Genomic DNA, 24,400 nt, shown 5'->3' with positions numbered 1-24,400 from the left:
TCTGACCCAGAATTGTGCTGTTTTGTATTGGAAAAAGAGGGAAGCTGTAGTCGACAAACTGCTGAACAAGTTTATTATTCACGCGGTTATAAGTATCGTCGTTGTCTTTTTCGCATTTCTATGTGTAGAATAACAGAGACGAGAAGAAAAAAAAACAGTTGGAGAAGGAGAAGGAGGCATTGCTAATGAAGGAACTAAAATAGGCTTGGTCAGGATCTCTAATCATTCGTGTAATTTCAAGTGCTAAATTTACTCACCGTCAGTTCTCTGCACTTTCGGTTCAGCGTCTAGCATATTGTAGACAGGCAGCTAAAACGCCCTGTTGTTGTTGCTGTTGTTGTTGTTGCTGTTGTTGTTCAGGCATCGCTTGGAAATTGATTTATTGGCAACGCAAATGCCATTTGGATATACGTAGAGCTACTTGGAATGGAGATTCTCTGCACTCTTTTTTACTTGGTACTCATACGTACTACAAATACAAAAATTAAGCAACCCCGTTGAAGTGATGAACAGAAATGATGGGAAAAAAAATGTTCTCAGTAATGTTTTCTGGTTTCCGTTGTCTTCTTGGTCAGCTGTTACGTTAGATTCAAATGAAAAATGATAATTCCTGTTTAAACGGGGCTGGCGTACCGTTACTGACCTCGCATAACAGTCCCTGAACACTTTGTACTCCCTGAAGAGATTAACCTTGTTTAATTTTACGATGGGGGTGCGTAGAGAACCTTGAACTCGGTAGGGAAAACTTTGGGAGGGTTGTTGTGGTGTGATTAGTGGATTTTTTTTCTTTTTGGTTCGTTTCAAGCACAGTCTCGTTGTCGTTGTGAAGTCGTTTTGCTAATCCATTCGAATGATTTGGGTATGATAGGATAAATTAATTATAAAGAAATTTATTCGCTACAATGTTACTGCTCGTTTTATGTGAAGCTGCGTTACATCATCAACGTCTAATCAGGGATTCTGTGGGTCTTAAATACTGACTACATATCAACTGATAAGTAAATTGGTGTTGTAAAAATTTCACTATGCTAAAATATCGCACCAGGATGTACGTTTTTATTCTCAGAAGGCAAGAAGTAAGCGAAACGACTCTCTATCACGGTTATCGTTTTAATGATATTGTTATTACGTAATTCATATATAAAAAAAAAAAAAAAAATCGAATATCGGGCCAAGTTTCAATTTTTCACACGGCAACGCGTTTAATTTCAATCGTTACGAGGTCGCTTATACATTGTTCAGTAAACAAAATTTCTCATCGCGAGAACTGCAGTGTGAACACAAACGCGTTAAAAAATAAAAAATCGTTGGGTCTACAAGCAACCGGATATAAACACGTCTAAGAGCGTAAAAATATTTTATAAAATTATGAAAGTTTCTTTGAACTTCATTTCATGTTTTTATAACATAGTCGTAATGTTTTTTTTTTCCCCACCTCTATCGTGTCTATAATCGAAATCGCGTCGTGACATTTCTATCTGCATATAATTAATGCAAGAATAAAATCATGTCGCTTGATATTATCACGTCATCCGTATACCGAGCATACGAACAAAGTTTTGAAGTTGAAGAACGCAAATCAAAATGGAAAAAAAAAAAAATTCCTTACAAGTATAAAAGTTCAAATCGACCGGGGTTTCAGTGAAGGTTACGCCGACCGTTTGGCGGCGTTGCGTTGCGGCGAGTTATGAAACTAGCCGACTCGGTCGATGCGACAGTTACCTGACGGAGCGATCGATAACACGGAATCGAAGGTCGGTAACGGGGAATCGATGGTCGACAGTCGATTGTCGAGAGACGGAAGTCGGAGTAGCGAGGAATCGATAATCGGGCGGGGATGACGCGCGATCATGCGGAATGGGGAATTACCGATTGTAGTGGAGGCCCGGGCTGCGCTGACCCGATAAGTCCTCCGTCCGTGACACGCAACCTGACTAGGGTAAAAAAAAATTTGACGTAAAATTAGACGAAGAACTGTTGATAAGTGAAGAAATTTGAAGAAGAAGAAGAAGTAGAAAAAAAACGAAGGAGAAGAGGAAGGAGACAAGAAGCGTCAGACTGATTCTCCTCTACGAGGATATATTATTCGCCCATTCGGCACGACGATGTCGTTTCGTTCCGCGGTACTGTAGGCCACCTTCTTTCGTACATGCTACAAGATTTAACGGGTCGTCAGCACGGCCAATTTCATGGGGATTTAGCCCGTGACGTTCGTTTCTAGCTTTTTCTACGACAACGAGTATCGCTTTTGACTTTTATATCGTACGGGGCTTAACCCGCACAACCTGTCACGTTGCGGTTAAAAGAGAGCACGACGTACAAAAAAAAAAAGACGAGAAAAGAGAAATGGTTGAATAAAAGAAAGGAAAGCTGTACTGTTATGTATGACAGCATAAAAATTTCCCTGTGTATTTTCTAAAAATCTTGCCGACGGGTAAAACGCGAGAAAATTGTACTGGTTGCAATGCTACGTGTAGAAGAGATTTTTGTTCAACAAAAATTTGTCAATCGGATGAAAACTTGAAACCAATTGACATGTCTTTCATCGAAGTTGACTTTTTTCTCAATTCTCGTGAATGTTCAAGCAACGTTAGAGGTATCGATTACAGTATCAGAATCAATGACAGAAAATTTTGTGGTACCCACTTCGATTGAAATTGAAACCTGTAATTTTTTTATCTTCCCTACATTCTATTCTCTGCGGTTGAGTATACATGAAAGAAAAAACGAAACGACTAGTCGGGGGAGGAGGGGGGGGGGGGGGGGGAAGACAAAAAAAGAAGTCAACGATGTAACCGTGAGTGAAACGGAACCTTTGCATCGGTCGATTGACTGAGTTATAACAGAGTTCGGTTCATTGTTCAATTTTCTGTCATGACTTTACGCGCGAAAGTTCACCTGCCGGTTGTGGAATTATACAGTCACCAGCGGCACTTCTACGTGCCTGTGATACTGCCTTGCGTCACTGCGTCACAGTCATACTTTGCGCAATTTTCCGTCTAGCTGTCACTCTTTCTTTATTCAAAGATTGAAGACAAAAAGGTGAAGAAAAATCAACGCGGAGAAGAAAAAAAAAAAAAAAATCCTCTTTCCTTTCGTTACGCGTATTGCGTAATTTGCAGCTAATTTGATTCGAAATTCAACCGTGCAGATAAACGTAGTTCCTTTTTTTTTTTATTCCCCCTCTGTTTTATATATTTCGCCTTCGTATTCGGTACGAATGCAGCTGCTAAATTTCATTCTTATTTGATATATCGTCCATTCAATTTCATTCGCGTATCACCTCGAAATGGAAACTATTATTTTTTCATCTCATTGATCCCGCAGGATCGTTCGCTCTTCTGCGAAGTGGCGAATTTTAATTTTTTTTTTTTTGATTTTTTTACAACAGCTATTTTATTCGCCGTGCAAACGTATAAATTTAGAGAGAAAAAAAAACTTTTAAAAAAATGAAAAATCAACTCACCGTGAATACATGAGAATCACACGACGACGCGCTTACTTCGCTCAAACTCCATCAATATTTATCGATGTATAAATTTTCACTATTGAAAACCTACAAGACTCGTATCTATTTTGTAGGTATATAACGCATTTTTATACATATGTACGTGTAATACATATCTGTATAACGTTTGAAATATCAATAGATCGTTGATTCCTCGTTTACCGCCGTATGCACTATTCGCGGACCGAGAGACCAATCAGCTGCGTTTGATGGATCCGATATTCACATCTCTCGAGTCTCAATTCTCATCGACCGATAGCTGTTACAAACTGTGGATACCGGTATTTATTTGTCATCGTTAACCTACCTATAAGTATGGGTGGGCGAACCGGCAACTATAACCACGAGTCAGTTGTTATTTCATTTTATCGCTAACTATGTATAAAAATGTATAAAAATGAAGAAGGAAAACTGTCCGATGTTGATTTTCATCGAGGGGCCAATCGCTCTTTCAATTTAACGATCATGTTTCTACAGATAATAAACCTACTACACGTAAGTAACTAAAGATTTTAAAGTCACTGCTAACGAACGATCAAATTTACAGCTGATATTGAAAACTGTTGAAAACAGGAAGAAATAGCTTTAAAAAAAAAAAAAAATTGGTAATGTGAAATTATTATTCGAATTCTGTACTTGCGAAATAATTATTGACGAATCTTTGAAACTATTATTGAAAATTGAAACATTTGAAATGAAAATAAAGAATTTTGCCGAGTAGCTGAAACGTTTTAACTTAAATCCATGGCTGGTTGTTTCGTTATCGCTATAGGCTGAATGACCGTTTATATACGGACAGATGTAAATTTAAATTTTGGACCACAATCTGCCGGTCGAGATGCTAATCACGTAGTAATCATCAGGTCGCTGATTGCCAAGCGGTATAAATTTTTTCTCACCCGTGATTACGGCCAGTTTGATGATCGTTTTCTTGTTCGTTGATCGTACTACTCGCTGATAATGAGCTGCCGAATAACTGCTATATTGCATCGTGTCTGTTGTAATGTGACTAAAAACTGTGAACTACTTCAGGGTATATTATGTACCATCATCATTACTGTTATTGGCGTTGCACCGACGGACGATATTATTGTACGATGGTTAACAGATTATGCACAAACTCCGTATAATCCGTCTGCCGTTCCTTCTGCACGTTTGTAGATAGGGTATGTAAACGTGCTAGTGATTACAGGTATTATAGTTGTATTACCATTGTGTCTTGGACGTTCGGTACGTCTGTACTATTATTTATGCTGCTGGGCAGAAACTAACTATTACTAACTGGGTTTACGACCGCGATTGACTTCGTAGATACGGAAGAAGGAGAGAAAAGGGAAAAAAAATGAAAAAATTTGCGAGGATAGAGTGTAGGGAAATTATGGAATTGTTGTGACTGTAGTGTAAAGGAAAATGGCGATGTATGAACATTGAAAGACAGTTTGAACCACTCGACTGCCTAGGCTTGGTTCAAACCCGTCCGTACCGTTACTGCCAAGAATCGTGAAATGGCGTTATAAAGTAATTCAATGTTTTTGGGTGTCTCGGGTGAATATTTACTCTTGAAACCATTTGTTTTAAGTATTTTTAGAGGTCAAGTAATACGATTATGACCATAAAAAGGTAATTTTTCCACCCTGTTCGTAAAGTTTTGAGCACTCGAAGTTGACGAATTACTTCATCATTTTCTCAAATGGCGTCATAGAAGGAATTATCAATATCTTTTTTCGGGATCGATTTTTCATTTGAAAAACAATGAATAATAATATTTTTGTGTCCAAATACGCAATTTCAAAAATTACCGAGTCAATATGATTTACGATACAGTATAACTCTATAGCTTATAAGAGAAAAATTACTGGTTAATTATTGAAATTGCGTACTTGGATTGAAAAATATTCTTATTCAATGTTTTTCAGAAAGAAAATTGATCCCCAAGAATAAAGACGACGGTTTGTTCTACGGCGCCGTTTGAGGAAATGATAAAAAATTCGTCAACTTCGAGGGTTCAAAACTGTACAAACGCGGCTGTTAACTGTGATCTGAGAATTAGCAAGTGAGCTGAAGACGAATATTGAAAATACGCGAGGTGAAAAAAGGCGTTGCCCCCTTGTTGCACATGATTCTTTACATAACAAGAGTGTTACGCGGTTTTCTTTTTTCACACGAAGCGCAAAATTGTGGTTAGGGTCGCGTAATGTCAGATTTCTTTGCGACAGCGCATGCGCGCAGTAAAGAAGAGCGTTAAAAGTGGTATTTTCTGTACACCGCGCATGCGCGTTCGCCGATTCGCTCTGCCGTCATAAAAACCAATACTTTGCGTACGGAAAACACTCGTGGGGAAAAACTTCTTTCCTCTCTGTTCTTTTTGCAATATAGATTTGAAAATTTATCTAGAAAAACGAGGAAAGAAGAAAAATTGAAACAACTTACGATACAAAAAAAAAAAAAAAAAAAAAGATGAAGAAAAATCTTTTGAAACAGACTCGGATTCTCCGTGTCTGTTTCCTGTTATACTTCTTCAGTCTCTCACTTAAACTCCGGACTGCTGCATCATTCTCAATCTGTCTGAGATTAAAATCGCAGCCGCGGGGGTGGTGGTGGAACGACCTCAGGGGGCGAGAGTGGCTCTAGCAATATTTTATGACGTGTGGGGGGCTAAAAAGGCACGGCAAAGCAGGTATTGTGTACCTACGTACGTCTACATAGAACGTCAGTCGTGCGGGCGCCGAGTTTACGGAGTCGGCTGCCTTCCGTTCTATCGACCCTTGTTTTAACCGCGTCAACACGGCGCCCCGACGCTGATGGCGTCGCCCTGGCAAAACCCGGTGACCATGCGTCTCGGATCTGCATGCTAGCTGATGCTGAGCGGATCCTGAGAGGGTCAATTTTATTATTCATGCGTCCTGAACTCTAATCTTTTAGGTATCCAACGACTTTTCACGCAAACTGAGATATTTCGTTTGTTAAATTACCGCAGTACGCGTACACTGAGAAAAATTTCATTTGTTACAGTAAATAGAAAAATTTAGTAAAACAGGTATCGTTAAAAAAAAAAACTGTTCGAATATTGTTGGAATTACGAAAAACGAGGTACGCGTAAACATTTTTGCGCTATTGTCGATCCTTTTTTGCTAATTGCAACGCAAAATCAGTTTGTCAGGTTTACTCTACTTTTTTTAGTTAGACAAGGCTTTAACGTCAGTTTATTGTTGCACAAGCGTTAAATTTGCGCAACAGTTACAAGAAAATATAGCAACAGTGAACGTAATGAGAAAGAATAGCAACGGGTACTAGACTTTCCGGTAACGGCTAGAAAACTAATTTTCATTTTGAACCTAGCACTATATTTTTCGATTGTGGTAAAAAATGAAAATAGTTGAGGACCGAGCGGTAACCGGAACTAAAAATTTCTCTCAGTGTATAATTGTGTGTACTATATCAACGGTTTATTAATTACCTTTATTATTTTTCATTCATTTTTCTTCTAATTAAAGTTTAGAAATGTATGGTACCGAGTACTAAATGAAAAATAGTTTTTTATGGCTACGTAAGCAGAAAATTTAGCCACCGGTTTTATCTTGATATATACTGTTTGGTTACACGGTTTGCACATGTTGCTACACATATTTTTGTGTTTCTATTGCGATAATTTGAATTTCGTGCAACGATAGATTGTACAGGAGATTGCAAATATGTGATACAAACTGGGGAAAAAAGTTACGAGGCTGGAAGTACGAAATGTTGATAAAATAAAAGTTATTGTTTTGCTAATTTCTGGTGCAGCTTCGAAGCAGACGAGTTTGCGAGATATTATTATGTTCTACACTATTTATACTACCGGTTACTGAATTTCAATGAATTCTAAAATAATGCGAAGTAACGATTTTGAAGAAAATCTATCGTTAGTTTAAGGTTGCCAGCTTCACTATCGTTATATAATATTGCAGGTAGTTCAAATTGTATGTTTTTAAAATAAAGAACAATTAAAATTTTCAAAATTTTCAAACTCTCGAGTAACCTATAACGCAGACACAAGGCGTGGTCTCCATCTTGAGAATTTTCGCAGACTCGACTTTCCGGAGTTTTTATTTTATCACAAGGTTGATGAATTGCCACGACGTCAAAAACGACGAGCAATTTTCTGTAAAAGTAAAAGAGCAAACTTTAATCCTTGATTAAAAAAAAAAGAAATGTGTTACAAAATGATATAAAAGTTGAAAAATGCATGAAAAAAAAAAGAAAGCAAATCCGTTCTTCAGTTTCTATCAACAAAATATATAAACGTGAATAAAAGTCTTATCAAATAAAAACTGTAAAAAAAATCTGACGTTCAATCGGGACACGCCCCGAATTTTTAGATTCTTATAACAGTGAACTAATTTTCTTTTGTTCGGTACTTTTTTAAAGACTGAAAAAGACAAAAATCATATCCTTGGAAATGAACTGAATTTCAGACATGTTCATTACACCCCATAAACTTATTAAAACATTCCCATCAGCAGTTACAAAAATCGTTGAACAATTGGTCAGTGCTCCGATGTAAGTACGAGTATCAATTATAATTGTTAAGTGTAGTTACAGGCCTCAATGACAGAAAATGCTAAATAATTTATAGAACACCATGTCCGACTCGTGGTGGTGAAAAATCGATGAGGCATCACCTAAGTTGGCTCGAGTTTGAGTTCGGTTGCTCGCTCGCGCGTTTGCTCTGAATTCCTGAAATAGACCGAGATGATGATCATGATGACGATGATGATGATGATGATGATGATGATAATGATGATGATGATGATGATGATGATGTTGGGAATAGATCCTCGGCAATGTTTCCCGTACTTTCGACGTGCCCATTTTGACTTTTGCCCACCAAAGAATTTCGATTTTTCGTATTGTATTTATTTATAGTTACGCAGTCTTGGTGATTAAAATTGTTCTGTATCTGTACCGGAAGCTGTCGCTTACTTGGATTGACAGTGAAATTATCAATACGGTCGAAGCGAGCGATTTACTTTCGAGAATTTTAAACGCACGAGCTGTAAAACGCAGCAAGTTTCGTTGTAATTACAGTCTTGCGCCACGGAAACTAACTCCGTAACAATTTATATACCTCGTTATTTCCAATTAATTATAATTGCCAACTTTCATTGCAATTGTCACATACTGGGGGAGGAGTTACATCTACTCGTGTTGATGCAGTCGCTGGTTTCATTTATTAAGCTCCTCTTTCTTCCTCCCCAAATACCGATCATATTCGTTAATCAATTGGAACCAGCGTAGTTTTTTTTTTTTCCCAAATTAATTAAATACATTTTGCGGATAGTAATTTTTTACCGAACATTAAGTATAATTCAACTTCGTCCAAGTCGCCTTAAACGATTTTTTTCAACGTTCAATTAACGCGAATACGTGTACAATTGTTTTAAAACATTGCAACATCAACAACAACAGTAGTAGTTTTGTTAATGTTAAATGGACTGACGTAATTTTGCATACGCGCAGCAGCTCTCCGTTATCCCGAATCTGTTACAGTCGTATTATTTTAGCCAGTACGTATACCGTGATACGTCGACTCGCGAAATAGACTTTTGCCAAAATTAATCCTTCCTATTTCGCACTTACGTTTATGTTTGTACATACGTATCACGCATATATATATATATATATATATACATGCATACGTCCAATGTATAAATCAACGCGCGGATATGTATTAGAAACTAGTATAGATTCGAATCTAACAAACGTCAGATTCGATCCTAAAGATAGATTTTACGTCGAGAAATTTCCGCTTGGCAGTGTTCCATTATATTTACGATGAAAAAGACGAAATACGAAAGAAAAAAAAAAAAGTACGATCTCATTAAAAATTTTCATTTCCTTCGATCGTTTGTATATTTAAATCTTAATAAAAAATTTAAATCAAACACACACGCGCGCGAAAAATATAAATTCATATACACGTATGTATAACATAAAATTGCTGCTGACGTATTTATTTGTAACGTATTAAAGAAATCCGAGATTTTGCATTATAGATACAAATTCTGACTCACGCGCGATATTACAGAGAAAGCAAACGCGATCTTTATCCCGGTTATACTTTCCCGGTTTTATCCCCCCCCTCCGCCACTTTTCGTTATCTCTCCACAACCTGGTTTGCGTCTTCAGCGCATTTCGCACAAGTCCGCGGTTCTCTTCTGCGATCCGTTGCCGCCGGTGCACTCTTTGATTTAGAGAGAAACAAACAAACAAATAAATAACTAAATAGATAAATGAAAAAAAAAAAAAAAAAAGAAGAACAAGAAAGAAAGAAAGAAACAAGCTACCAGTCTGCGCTACGCTGTTTTGCACGATCTCTTGGCGCTGCGCAAAGCTTTCGGACATCAGCAGGTGCAGCTGTCGGTCGCTGGGTGCGCGGTGCTTCAGTCAGTCGCTGTCCGTCGTCGGGATCGCGTCAGCTCGTCGTTGGATATCCGGGTTTACGCGCTGAAGCAGAAAGCAGCTGTCAAAACCGCGAACGTGGCGCTGCACGAGTCTCGTTTTATGAATTTTTTCGCGCCGTTAGAGAGAGAGAGGGGGGGTGGGGGGAGAAAGGCAATCTGTAAAAAACAAACATCGTCGTACAATTAACGCGCTATTTATACTTCAAATTTACAGTCACATACGTTCAATCATTTGCTTTATATATACATATTGTATATATATATATACACACACATATACCTATATTTTCTCTTGTCGTTTATTCCGGCTTCGACTATCCGACTGTATCGTATACAATGATCCAAGTTTCCAATTATACGAATTGTTTGCCGCGTACGTATATTACATGCAACAGTTGTGTTCACCTTTGATATACGTATAATGTTCGAGCTTTCCATGCCAATTATCAATTTCTCGTATAATTGACAATCCATGCGTAAATTGTCATGTTAATGATATGTATTTTTCTCTCACGTACCGTCTAATTTAACGGTTAAACCGTAACGTGCGGCAGTCCGTTTGCTGTTTGTGTGTGCATGACTATGTTTTATCCGATAGTCGCGCCTTGTGATATGTGGGACGATTGAAGAATCTCGATTCTGGGCAGTGACTGGAAAAAAAAAAAAGAACTCACGTAAACGCTGTATTTTTTATTTTCTTTATCTTATTTTACAATCTGTGTAATGTAACGCGATTGGTGGGTCAATTGACGCGGTTGAGGTATCCCGCTAATTGATTATACTTATGTACGTGTTCTGGTTTTAACAACTCGAATCTTCGTTGTTCGACCTAATGATACATAGGTATATATAGCTACGCTTGTTATAAAATCGGTCAGACATAGTTCGCGCATTTTGTGCCATACGTAAGGTACTTGCAGCTTATGTGTAACCTCGTTAAGGTTTCTTTCTTTCTTTGATTCTTTTTTCTTCTTCCTCTTCTTCTTCGTCGTCATCATTATATTTCAACTCTTCAATGCTCAGTCGCACTGTTTACAGTTCAGAATATTCTAATATTATGTAACGCAACTCACGGACTATTTGATGGGTTCTTTTTTGGTATTGAATTTTGGCGAGTGGATCTTTTTTAAAAAATCGCTGAAAGTATCGAATTGATGAAACATTAGTAATGTACTTATACAACGGAAAAAGTATTCGGGTATAATTAAATACCTGTAATATCGTCGAGTTTTTTCAATTTAAAAAAAAAAAACAAAAATTCGAAAATATCAGTCTCAAAAACTGTGAGGTGTACAAAACTTGGTGAAACCCATTAATTGCGAGATCAATCAACTGTTTGTTATACCGTTGTTCTTAATTTATTTAACCTAAACTCTACCGACGCGTCTTAGACCTTGAAGAGAGTCCGTTCAATTATTTTTACCATCTACGAATTATTTATATTTACGCATGTATAAAATCAAGGCAAAGAAAACATAAAATGAAACCATAACCATGCTCGAAAATATTGGCATCCATGCATCAGCTCCAAGTGCCTTACCTAAAACACACCTAAAACCTGCAGGAGGCATCGCAAGAATTAAATCGAAAGGTGAAGTCGCGTCACCAAATCATCACGAGGGAATGTTCTTCGTATCTTCTCTCCTCCGACCCCCCATCCTCTCGTCGTCCAGTGGAAGGGTGAAAGGATCGCTCCAGTTGGTTATCATCGAGTGATCGTGGCGCGTCACGGTGTCTCAGCACTCGGAAAGACCGGCAAAAACGTGTTGAAAAAAGGGCGAGACTGTCCCAGCGATGATGCTTCTAATTCTACTATGCTGACTGTAACATCGGCAAATTCACCCCCTGCCGGGGGTTTCACCCTCGGATTAACATCCCCGCGAACCCTGGGCCCCGCCGATGGTAGCGATCACCTTTTTCTACTCCCCGAACGTGCCTTGGACATGGACAGCACTCATCTGAGACAGGACCTCGAAGGACTCGACTTCAACCTACATCTTAACCTGACCCACATGGCGCCACGCGGCAACGTTTGGCTATGTGAGTTTATCCATCTAGATTAGTCTCGTTCCTTGGTGTCTTATTATTTCCCCGTTAGAGTCTGAAATTCACGATGTCTCATCTTTTACAAACCACGGATATCGAAGAGACCGAGTAAAGAGTCCAAACTTGAGCAGTCTTGGTATCTTAATCCACCAATCTGTGATCTTCGCTACTTGTAGTTTTTACGGTGTCTGAACGTGTGTTTGATACTTGCTTGTTTCCAATCAGACAATGAAAACGGAAAAGAAATACAAATCGGGTGGAAATTCTTTCTGGACAGTTAATGGAGTGGAATAAAAATCCCGGGAATTTCACATCGGTTTTGTTGGAATACTTATTGTTGGATTCTAAACTGTCCAAATCCAACAACTCTTAAATACACATGATGGTTATCAACAGGAATATCTCAAGCATCAAATTTATCTGTATAAGGAACTGCAATATCTAAAACCGACTCGTGTACGGTTGTACAAGAGAAAATCCCGTTACATTTAGTGTTCGGTCGTAAAATGTTGTGTTCTAGTTTGTTTTTATTTGACTTTTTTTTTTACTTCACCTTTTATCACTACGACGAGTGAGTTTCACAGTTTTCAAATCAGTGAATCATATTTGAAAGACGTCCTCGATTCAAAGACTTCAAGATTTAAAACTTCTTAGTTTGAGTTCGGTTATTTGTCGGTGTTAGGGCGAAAATAAGGATATCGACGCAACAAGGACTCTTTGTACTTCAATCAATCTGCTGAATGTGCGTGACTGGCTGGAGAACCGTTAAAATATTTACTTGATTTTTGTCCTGTAAAGCTGTGATTGAGGCTTTTCATACTTGAGGGTGGTGATAAGTGATCGCTGTATATTTGCAGCACATTTGCGCGGAAATTTAAATCCACACGATGAATTGGTGCTAATGTCGAGTCTCAATGACCGTATTTGCAGAAACATGAGGATTCGTATATGCTATCTATATGTGAGATATGGTCGGTTAAAAGCGTAAGCAATGGTCTTATCTTGCTCGCTTCGATGACGATGAAAGTGATCGAGTGCTCATCGTAGCCAGAACTGTGGTTTGGGGGGTAATCGAAAGTTGTCGATTAGAGAAAAAGAAAAAATCAAGTAAGAAAGCATCTGGACAAGTGACTAAAGAGTCATCGTTTGCGGTCATCGAAAGGCTGCAGTGACGGGGCCTCGATTTTGCTAAACTTACCGTTTAAAAACCATGTCAGTTATAAATCATGAGTTTCTTTCGCGGTTCTTGACCACAGTAGCAGCGGCAATTCGCGCTGGGTTATATGTGTATACAGCTACCGTGTGCACAGCGTACAGAATGAAACTCGTCCGGGAAGTAAGTCGACGTAGGTAATTTAAAGCCATGCACTTACGAGTAATAGGTGTGTACGTACGAGATACAGATGGCGAACAAAGTCGGATAAGTCATCTGTCCTACAACCTAACTTCAAACTAAAAGCCCCACTCGTCTGAAACATCATTATTACAGTAAATTTTAACGACGTGAGTTGGCCGTCGTTTCTTTAATCACAATGTTCTGAAACAGTGTGCGTATTCTAATATCACGCGGAGATACCGACAATGTGCTTTTCTCTGTATCGCTAGCTTGATTGCGATTCTCAAATAATGATACCAAAGTAACGACGTGCAATAAATCGTCGTTTCTAACACGATCCGAAGTTGATAGGTATGCTTCTTGGTATTCATACTTCGCGAATCATGTCTGAAATGTACAACGAGAAGTTTTTCCGTTCGTTAGGATGTCACTGGCAATTGATTTCTCGTTGTTAACGACCATCCGTGTTTCCATTGCAATGTGGATCCTCTGATCATTTGCTCGAAAGATGCATTGTGTATGTGTCCAGTATTACCAGTGCGATAAAAACCATCGACACGGTTTACGAAACGACTCACTTGCCAGGGTATGGAAGAATGAACATGCTGGAATTGTCCGGACATTCAGGAATGGCCCTATCGACCTGGCACGTGATTTTCAAGGAAATAACGCGGACTCGACCATTGTACCTACTGGTAGTCAAAAACCGCACCACTACCAACGAGAAGCCAAGCCCATCGAGTCATGCACGAAGTTGATGCTTGTATCTAACGCATTCTAGACATGCGGGCATTGCGGAGAAAGGAACCTGGGACCTGAACCACTCCTGATTTAGAGAAGGGGGTGGGGAGGGATTCCGTGACCTTGTCGCTGACCTTGCGACACTGAGGTCCCATTTCCAAATTACAGTTATTACGCCGTTGTGTCCATAACACGCGACCCACCCGTCCCATATCATCCGGCCCGGTTTATCATCCATCCATCCTCCCTCCTTGGACTCCAACGAGTTTACCGTTACTTTTATTTTTACCGAGGCTCCTTCTTCTCTTCCTCCTTCTCAATGCTCTTTTATGTCTCTTCTTTATACCGAGTGTGAAAGCTCTTTGCTCACTTAATGCGCGGTTATACGCTGTATTGTGCACGGGGAGACATTTTATTGGAATATTTGTTGAAACGAAGATCAGGTATAGTTGTTTTTTTTCTTATTCACAGTCTAGGGACGTATCTGCATTTTATCGGAAATTCCAATTCACAAAGTTACCAATTTTCATAGAAATCTAACCTAGAAAGTTGAGACAACTTTTTCTCCAAAGACGATGGCACAACGTACATGATAATGAGCAACAGTAACTACAAGTCACTGTGGTAAAATTGTGATATTTTTGCAAGTCTTGCCAATGACTTTGCGAAAAATTATGCAGCAAAATTTCAAAATAGAATTTAGGCATATGCTAGTCATAGGTTACTGAACCCATCTTTTTTACTAAAATTATATGTCAACTGCTCTGGTTGACTAGGAAAACGTAGTATTGAGATATTAGACTTTTCCCATTGCCATAAGACATTTTGCGAAAAATACGGATATGCGTTTAAAATTCCGGTAATCGTCTCTCTCTGTAATACGAATCTTGGACTCTCCACTTCGTAGATACTTTTTTGTAGATCCTTCGTTGGCTGTGTGCAAGAAACTATTTCACGCCTCGCGACGTACCTACCTAAGTCTTCTTCTTATTCCTCCTCCTCATCTTCCTCTTCTTCTTCTTCTTCTTTCTGACACGAATTCTAGACTCTCCCTCGTCTCCCGATCGTCGAGGATGCAATTCGGTTTGTATTTACCGCGGTCGTTCACCTTGTGTAGAAACACTTCTCTTTGTTTCTTACAATCAGAGGGATCATTCAATTGTTGTTTACTCGCTGGTTCGACAAGGTTTTTTAACTTGCCGTTTCTATGTTTTCAGTGAAATAAAGAAGATTTTATTATAATCATCCCGAAAATTGAAAAATGAGTTTTCTACATACATCCACGTTTTGAAGTTTAGAAAATCACCTCCAATCATTTGCATATCGACGTCTGTGCATGCGTATGCATGTGATCGATTTTTTTGTTGTTCGACGATATCTCGAGAACGAGTTACCGGATTTCAATGATTTTAGTCTCGATCGACGCGGCTTTTCCAAACTTAGAACTGATTAGATTCTGGCTTTGATCGGTTCAACACTTTTTCAATTATTTATATAACAAAATCCTAAAAAATCAAATAAAAATGATGACATCTTGAGAACGGATGAATGGATTTGCATGAAAATTACTACCCTGAGGTTTTTTTTAGGTCGCTAATCACGTATCTAAGGTCAGAGTTGTAAAACTTAAATTTGGGCTATTCAATAAACTGAAAAAAAAAAACTAAAAACATTTGTATTTTGATGAAATTCGATACTCCTCGGTTTGTTGGGCGGCTGATCACGAATCTGAAATCAGACTGTGAAATCCCAAAATGGCGTTTCAATATGGTAGGAAAAAAATCTGAAAATATTCTGATTTTGGTATAAATTGGTAGGCGGAGGTTTCTTGGCTCACCAATAACGAAACCAAGGTCAGTCTTCCAAAATTTTTACTAGTGGATCCAATATGGTGGTCCAAAATGAAAAAAAATCGTCATACTTTCGTATAATATCGTAGGTATCATTAATTTGAATTTTTAGTTTGAAACTCGAATTGGATGTTATTCTTTTTTTCTTTCTCTATGAACTTGGAACCTGCAGTGTGAGAACGGGAAGTTAGAGAACTGGCTCATAGCCACTCTAAAGCCGCTTGTTTTTTTCTTTTTTTTTTTTTTTATTCTCTTTCCCACTCCACAATGATCCGCTGCAACCGATTTCTTCCCCCAACGAGATACTTGACCCGTTACATCATCCGGAAATCAATGCATCTCCAGTATACTCGACTGTTCATCGCGATGACACACTTACATTTGCTGTAGTAACGACGCGCGAATATTACCGCTCGTTACGCGATGACTCATACCTATCATATTTAAGGGCGCGGCATTTCTGCTACACAGTTGTTAATTCATTTATTTTCTCTTCATTTTTCTCTTCTGTTGTTATTAAATTTATGTATACCTATATATATATATATATACATATATATATATATATATGTATATATTAGGATGATCCTTACTTAGGGTGTCGATGATTTTTTTTTCAAACCACCCCCCCAAATCAACTATAAACAATTCAAAAACAATTTCCTAATTCTTTCAGATTTTTATATCAATTCTAAGCCGTGCCTGTAAATGGATGGATATCACCATTTAAAATACACCTGATTCAGATACATTCTCAGCATATATTTTATTGTAAGAGTGACGATGTTCAAATCAATCTGTAATTGCGAAGATTTAGCGAGTATTAGTACTACTGTCCGAGAAAAAATTCACATCATCGTACCAACCAATCTCGACGAATTGCACACGCTAGAAATTTGACTTTTTCTCTTCATTTATAAGAAATGCAATTGTCTATATTACCTGGTACGATGATGTGAATTTTTTCGAACATTATTACTCTTACAGTAAAATATATACTAAGAACGTGTTCGAAACACGGTGTATTTTAAATTGAGAAGTCCTTCCTCTTACAGGCACGGGTTACAGTTGATATAAAAATGTAAAAAAAAATTGTGAACTGTTTTTGAATTATTTGTAGTTGATTTGGTGGGGTGATCCGGAATAAATTCGTCAACATTCTAAATGAGGACCACCCTAATGGAATGGCGATGAAAATCTTTTTTGATTCCATTTTACTCCGGTTCGTTTATTTATATTTATTTAATTTTTCTCTCGTTTCTTTTTTCTTGCTTTACATTTTCCTTTTTTCTTGTTTACGCGTATAACCTCGCTAGTCTTCTGCTTTGGACCGTAACACAATACTTATACTAACCGTCAGCTGTGCTCCTATACCTTCAAGGATACTTTTTAGCTATCGTATTACAATTCCGACAGTCTCGCCTCTCGCTGGGTTCACCACCGCTCGAATTCCCCAACGATCACGGGCGACGATCGGACCAAGGAGACCAGAAGAGAGGTCCTTGTGCATGGGAGGTCCGATCAACGCGTCCTCGATATCCCTCTCCGATAATTAACGCTTCAATGAACGATATTCGATATTCGCTATATTTTATACAAACACCCCGAACCGAAGCAGCTGCAATAATCTAAGAACGCGATACCAAGGAATTGCAGTTCGGTTACAAGTTTGCCGGACTTATCTTGGTCGGTACATGAAAGAAATGAATTGTTGCCATACAGAGGATTACAAGAAATATTTTTTGTAAAGAATCTCTCGCTACGCGTTTCTTCTCAGTTGGAACTAGCAGACTTGATAACAAAACTTTGCAACGAATGATGTTACATTTCTGTGACAAGCGGACGTTGAATTCATTTCTGTTACAACGTCAACGCTTTTTACCCACGTATTACCTCATCTCCTCCTTCTTTATAATGTGGGTATCAACCCCGTTCTTTGACTATCGGCGAACACACTTTGAATAATTATACATGTAGGTGATACACAAGTTAATATATCGATCCAGCTCTTTTGTTGTCCCTTTGAGCTACATTTTCTATGCACGGATGCTTGGGTTTAAAACCGAACCTCTCTGGTCAATAATAATAATAATAATAATAACAACAACAAGAATAATGATAATGATATAAAAAGTACTACGTAATCGATGGAGGAATATTATCTCTTGTACGTCGACACTTTGACGACGGGGTTATTTTGCCTCGATATAACGAAACAAATTACTTGCTTTATTGCAGACACGGAAGTCGTGTGGTTGGCAACGATGATTCCGTGATTGTGAAATAAACCACAATCCGGCGTGATTTGAAAATTATTTTACATATATACATGAAATCATAAGTATGATATTTTATAATTACATTGCTAATACTAATCTATTGTTAGTTTTTTTTTATTAATTTGAGTTTTTATTGACACGTTTGGTAATTTAGTCTAAGCAACATTGAACTGAAATTTCTTTCATCGGAATAATTTAACTTACGACTGATACAGCTGATTTCTAATTTTTAACTAATTTACGTGAAGAAATGAGTTTGTCGGTAAAGTTGGGTTGAAACGAGTACTGCGGGAAAAATGTCTATTTTCGTCTTGAAAATCGGTAAATTTCAGGGAATTTAACATCTCACTGACGTAAATAAAAAAAAAAAAATGTCTTTCCTTTCTTTCTTTCTTCACCATCGATGGCGTTATAACTCGTGTACGAGTCATCCAGAAATTAATGAAAGAATTCTCGATATTCGCGCTGTTGTGACGCATATTATGAATGGCTGAATAAAAATTGTATAGCATCTATTATACGTGTATATATGTATCTATATATATATATATATATCTATACCTATCCTATATCTCTATACAAACCCAACAACTCCGTGGACGACGATTGAAATTTTATTCTCGTAACGTGCGCGTCGCGTCGTTTCACCGTTCAGCGAGCAACGAAGGTATAATAAAACTTTGTTCAGTAACCCAATCGGATTCGGTTATGCAAGCTAATCAATTGCGATTGTTGGCGTTTACATGTATATTTATACGTATATATACAATATATATATATATATAATAAAACGTATAAATATACATGTAAAGTAAACGCCAACAATATATATATATATATATACACACAATGTAATCTTGTACACATGCAATTGGCTATCGGCACTTTGATCGGTACGTATCATCAATGTTACACACTTCGCAAACCGATTGAATTACATACGTTCGTTTTACCTGATTGCAGCGGCTTGACCGCGAATCAAGTTGAGCTTTATCGTCTCCACCTCTTGCGATTCATTCAAATACCAGCGATTGTTAGCCAGGCGAAGAATATCGACTCGGTATCCAGTGTGTAATGTATTCGCTGACTAATGAAATGCGTTATACACAACGTGGAGTTGAATTTTGTTTCTCTTGTACGTAATATCAAAGATTTTTGTTCATTTCTTCATCTTTTTTTTTTTTTTTTTATTATTTCTCTTTCCATTACCGAATGAAATCACACATGACGTTATCAAACTGTCGAACGTTTATTGGAGATTAAAATTCTCTACATTTTCGTTGTATCAAAAAGCTGACAAAATTTATCGTCGAACTTGTGAGATCTGTTTTAATTCTTTCTTTTTTTTTCTCTCTCTCCAACTGATCTTTCGTTATCTCGAATCGCAGTTCAACACCAAGGCTGTTAATTGCACGGTATATATATATTATCATATACGATTCTTGCGATCATTGCGAAGAAAAATTATAGTATGGTACAAATTAGGCAGGCGTTATCAGAGCGAATAAGACAGAAAGTGACATTAAAAATTGATTCTTCTGATTTTGAAGCTGAGAATGTTTATTCAGAAACGGAATGTAGGGCACCCGTTATTACATCTTAAATGTGTATGAAATGCCATACAGACCGCAGGTAGAATAGATCGCCTTCTCTATCTTATACATGTGTGACTAATGATCGATTTATTTTTGTTCCAGGTAAGTAACAACTCTCGGGTTTGCTGAAAATTATCACGTGGGGTTGACCTGAAAAGATCAGATATACGCGTAATTCGAGGTTTGTACATTCCTGGATTGTTTTTTTTTTTTTTTTGCCACTACTTACTCATGTCTCACGCCCAATGCCAAACTATTTCTTTTTCGGTAGTTGGTTGTAGCTTGTTGTAATACGCAAAATACTCAGACTTGGCCGTTTCTCTTTCGCGTATCAGCTCATGCTCGTGTATAATTCGGTGCGTGAACATTGCACCGACAATTGTACGCGTATCTTTACCTTGAAATTTGTTTTTGAATTTTGAACAACGCGGCTCATTAGAATTGGACGCGTATACATATTTCATTTATGTACTACGTGTCGTAATGCCAGGCATGACCAAAAAAATACACTCGACGATTCGTTATGCAGTTCCCTCTTCGTGACAGACATTAATTATTATCTTACAACCACTAACGATAAGTGCGACGCAATGTTCTTTACGATAACACATTTCAAATGCGTACAGACGATTTTTCAATTAAAATCTCTGAAGTCGAGACGCGAGACTTGAGACTCTCCTCATCCTGCTCAATTAATATACATTGGGCGTTGGAATTAATTAATCATTTTATTATTGACGTTAACGATTTCTCGTATTCCGTTTTGATCGAGGATATTTGTCGGAGATAAATAGGAATCGTTCATACCAAATTACCGCACGTGATCTCATCGCCCTCGTCATACACCAGAACAACCGTTTCGTCGATTAATTTCTCCTCGCAATCGACCTCAATTCCTGGCTACACATTCCACGATACAGTTCGTTCTCTGTTTCGTTAAATAATTGCAAAAAAAAATCTTCATAGCTACAATGTAGGTCGTACTTGCTGAGTATTTTCGCCAATGTCTATCTTACCGACATCTTGACTGCCGGTAAAACAGTTTTTCCCCGTCAGTCGCTTATCGATCGATCAAATCATATTCCAGTTACCCGCAGTGGGCAACTCAGGTTTCACCTTATAATTTTACGGTAAAACAGGTATCTATAATTATTAGTAACGTTGAACGAAAGGAAATAAGTGGTAAAGAAAAGGGAGTATTGATTTTTTAAATCGCATATGCTCTATATCGAGTTTGCAATAACTTTTCTCTACTCTCTTCCCTCTTCCATCTTCTTCTCGCCTCTTTTTCACCGGTAACTAAACCATTACGCAATAGAAGGTGCCAAGTTTTAATTATGAGTATCATTTCAATTACGATGAAGCTAATTAAGGGTAACGAGTAGGCGGTTGACTCAGAGGTTGCGACGCCGATTTAACGTATCTATATATGTACATGGTTGTAGGTTATACATTATACACACGTAATACAGAGTTTCTTGGGTTGACTATCCGCAAAGAATACCGCGCACAGTGGGTTTGTCAGCGGAATAGGGATGGCTGCGGAGGGAGAAGGAGAGAAGGAGAAAAAGAGAGGACCGGGCAACGCACTTTCGCATAGCTTACGCGAAAGTGCCTGTGCGTGACCATCTTGCCAACATATTAGTATTATACCACTGTACGTATTTTACGTGTCTGATCGTAAGGTGTATTCTCTGTACTGTATCTATACTCATTCCGCGCATGCGGTGCTGCATCGTGTTGCAGGAATCGAGGGGGGAAAAAAAGATAGGATAAATCATCAATTCACCTTGCAATGTTCCGTTTTCAGATTTAACCCATATGCACTATATATCAGCATATCGGCTTAAGCATCAAATTATACGAGGGAATTTTTTTCTCTCAGCTTCTGACTCTCTTTCTCTCTCTCTCTCTCTCTCTCTCTCTCTCTCTCTCTCTCTCTTTTTTTTTTTTTTATTTATTCAATTCACATAACTGGCTATACAGAGGTATTATTATAATATTGTGTGAAATAGATTATATGCGAAACTGGGAGAGGGCTCTCGTTAATTAAACGCATGCATTGAAATAAAATTTAACGACTTCGTTAACTCGAATTGTATAGATCAGTGCAGGGTTCAATATAGCCACTTGTGGTGGTAATTCCGAATCTTCTTTATACATATGTATATATACACACACACACACGCGCCATCTCGTTATTTCATTTATTCGTCTATTCTACGGTTTGATACGTATATACCTGCTATATATATCAGTGAACCTTTATAACTGTTAATTTTTATTTATATAGGTTAAAAAGAAGAGAAAGATAGGAAGGGGGGAAAAAATTGTTGGTTAGATTTAAATTGCCTCGCCGTTTCGTTTATACAGCAATAATTGGTTATCTACGGGTATAATATAATGCGGTGGTATAATGTAAGTATAAGTCGTATATACCGCTATTCTGATGCACCGAGCAAGCCAAGGGAGAGAGGGAGGGAGGAAGTTGGGTATTATAACTACAGAGTTACCCAGCTGCGTGTGTGGCGGTGTAATTAACGGGATTAGATCGTTCGTTCTTATATTCTTGTTGGACTATTTTTTATATTTCCTTCTTTCTCCTTGACGTGCCACGCTTTTCTCATTCGGTACGTGATATACGTGTTGTTAATGTTGTTGTACTTGTTGTTGGCTGGGTTAGTGTTGAAATCGCGCCGAGTTGCGGCCTTTAATTGCATTAAATTTACTGTTATTTAACGAGCGCTTTTCAACTGTCCGTTGTATATGAAACAAAGTTGTGGTACGACACGTGTATAATCTTGAAAAGATAGCCAGGTAGGTTGTTCATCGTTTTATACACGTATGTACCTCTATAAACGCACTGGCCGTGACTCGAGTCCGTATATATTTACTGTCTTACATGCAGGTGTGTGCGTGTGTTATACGATCCATAATGGCGGGCGTCGCGTTGCTGAAACTTCCTTCCCGGCTCGCTGTCGTATTTATCTTTTGCAATAAACGGTGTCGGCGTTTTTCAATTACTTCAACACCGCTGAAAAGCAGGGAAAACTTACCGTTCCGGTTATTCTAACGCGTGCCGAGAGTTCTCAACTCAAAGTGGCGAGGTGGCTGGTTTGTACAACGCTGACTTACTTTGTGCACTGGGAATTGCATCGCAGCTTGTGCTTCACGAATCGCCCTCATTAAACGCGTAGGTAATGTAACAATAAAGATGTGTTACAATATTTTTTATTCCATTTTTTTTCCAACTGAATATAAAATAATGATAAAATATCCCGCGAAAACAATGGTGGGTTTGAATTTATAAAACAAAGGAGGATTGAATCATAATAAATGAATATCCGTGGTGAGCGTCGGTGATATGCTGTAGCTGATGAAAAAAACCGAACGAAGCGCAATGTTCTCCCAAATCTCTCCATCGGGTTTTTAAATTTCAGCCTTCACCGCTTGGTTCACTGATAACGCAGCCAGGTTCTTGTCGTTCATCTTTTATATCGATCTTTTCCACCTTCCGTCCGCCTCGCGAAAAAAAAATACCTTCCGCGTTTTGGAATTGAAAAAGGTATGGGGGAAAAAAAGAAAAGAAGAGAAAAAAAACCAAATAACCTTTGATGAGAGGTAGAAGTAGTAATCGGTTCCAATATCGACGTTACGAAACGGACGGATAATTTTTTTCCCTTCTTTATTTACTCCACATTTTGAACCTATCCTCCGCGTAAGCAGAACCCAGTAGGTTGTGTGTATGTATTATTCTGCTGCCATGCCTGCAGCGCGAAGTTCTCTTTACTCTTGAAACGGGCACCGGGTACATGAAGTTTAGTACTCCAGTGCACGCTCCGGTGCGTTTTACTCGTTAGATTTATGGTATTCATTTTTACCTCGAGTATATTTTTTTTCTTCTATTATTTTTTGCTTCCCCCCTTTTTTACATATACCTCTTTCCCCTATGGAGGCAGTAGCGGTAGGTTTTATTTTGAAAAATTTTTCTTTACACCATTGCGGTATGTAGCAGCAGCAGCAGCAGCAGCAGCGTCGACCAAACCCTCGACTCGACCCTCCTTCTCTTAAAGTCACCGCATTTACCTACCAACGTCTGCAGCTGGTACCTTATGCATGTGTGCAGCAATAATTTCCTTCTACGAGTATCACGGCTATACCGCGGTTATATAAACGAAACGTTTTGACTAAACGAACTGAACGGGATTTCAAACGCTGCATGGAAGCCTGGAGAAGGTGGAAATGTCAAACGTTGACGGTGGGATAAATTTACCGTAACGTGTTGGTACATGCAAATGCGATCGGGTACCTATGCGTTGCTCCAAAGCTCTTAATCAAGCTCAGACTCGGTTCTGGTCGACGTCTAACCTTACCTGCAGGGCTATATAGCTTAAACATTAAAGCAATCGCTAGGCTAGCCTATTATATGGTACGGATTGTAATTAGACTTTGTGTATGAGAGAATGAGCTTTGATTAATGATCCGTGCTCTCTGGAACATTGAATATTGGCGTCCTTTCAGCGTAGCATATTTTCAAAAGTCTCTGCAATATCTTCGGAGGAGAATACAGACCATTGATGTATGCCCAACGGATGTCTAGCT

General features: G+C 38.3%; 1 protein-coding gene across 12 annotated transcripts in view; it reads left to right on the top strand.

Moving 5' to 3' along the window:
- LOC124305014 (ensconsin) overlaps positions 1–24,400 on the top strand; it is a 77,633-nt gene that overhangs the window by 16,323 nt on the left and 36,910 nt on the right. For 2 of the 12 annotated variants that reach the window (XM_046763937.1, XM_046763931.1), the window contains exons 1-2: positions 10,324–10,794; positions 11,516–11,991. The exons of 7 other annotated variants lie outside the window; for them this stretch is intronic. In XM_046763937.1, coding sequence (XP_046619893.1) covers positions 11,766–11,991 — 226 coding nt within the window. In that variant the 5' untranslated portion in view covers positions 10,324–10,794; positions 11,516–11,765. Of the gene's footprint in view, positions 1–10,323; positions 10,862–11,515; positions 11,992–24,400 lie in introns of those variants that run through there. 3 more of the 12 variants (XM_046763932.1, XM_046763948.1, XM_046763946.1) reach the window with 3 other exon arrangements.

Source organism: Neodiprion virginianus, chromosome 5, assembly GCF_021901495.1.
Source record: "Neodiprion virginianus isolate iyNeoVirg1 chromosome 5, iyNeoVirg1.1, whole genome shotgun sequence".
NCBI classification, from domain to species: domain Eukaryota; kingdom Metazoa; phylum Arthropoda; class Insecta; order Hymenoptera; family Diprionidae; genus Neodiprion; species Neodiprion virginianus.
This window is presented reverse-complemented; position numbering and strand designations above follow the sequence as displayed.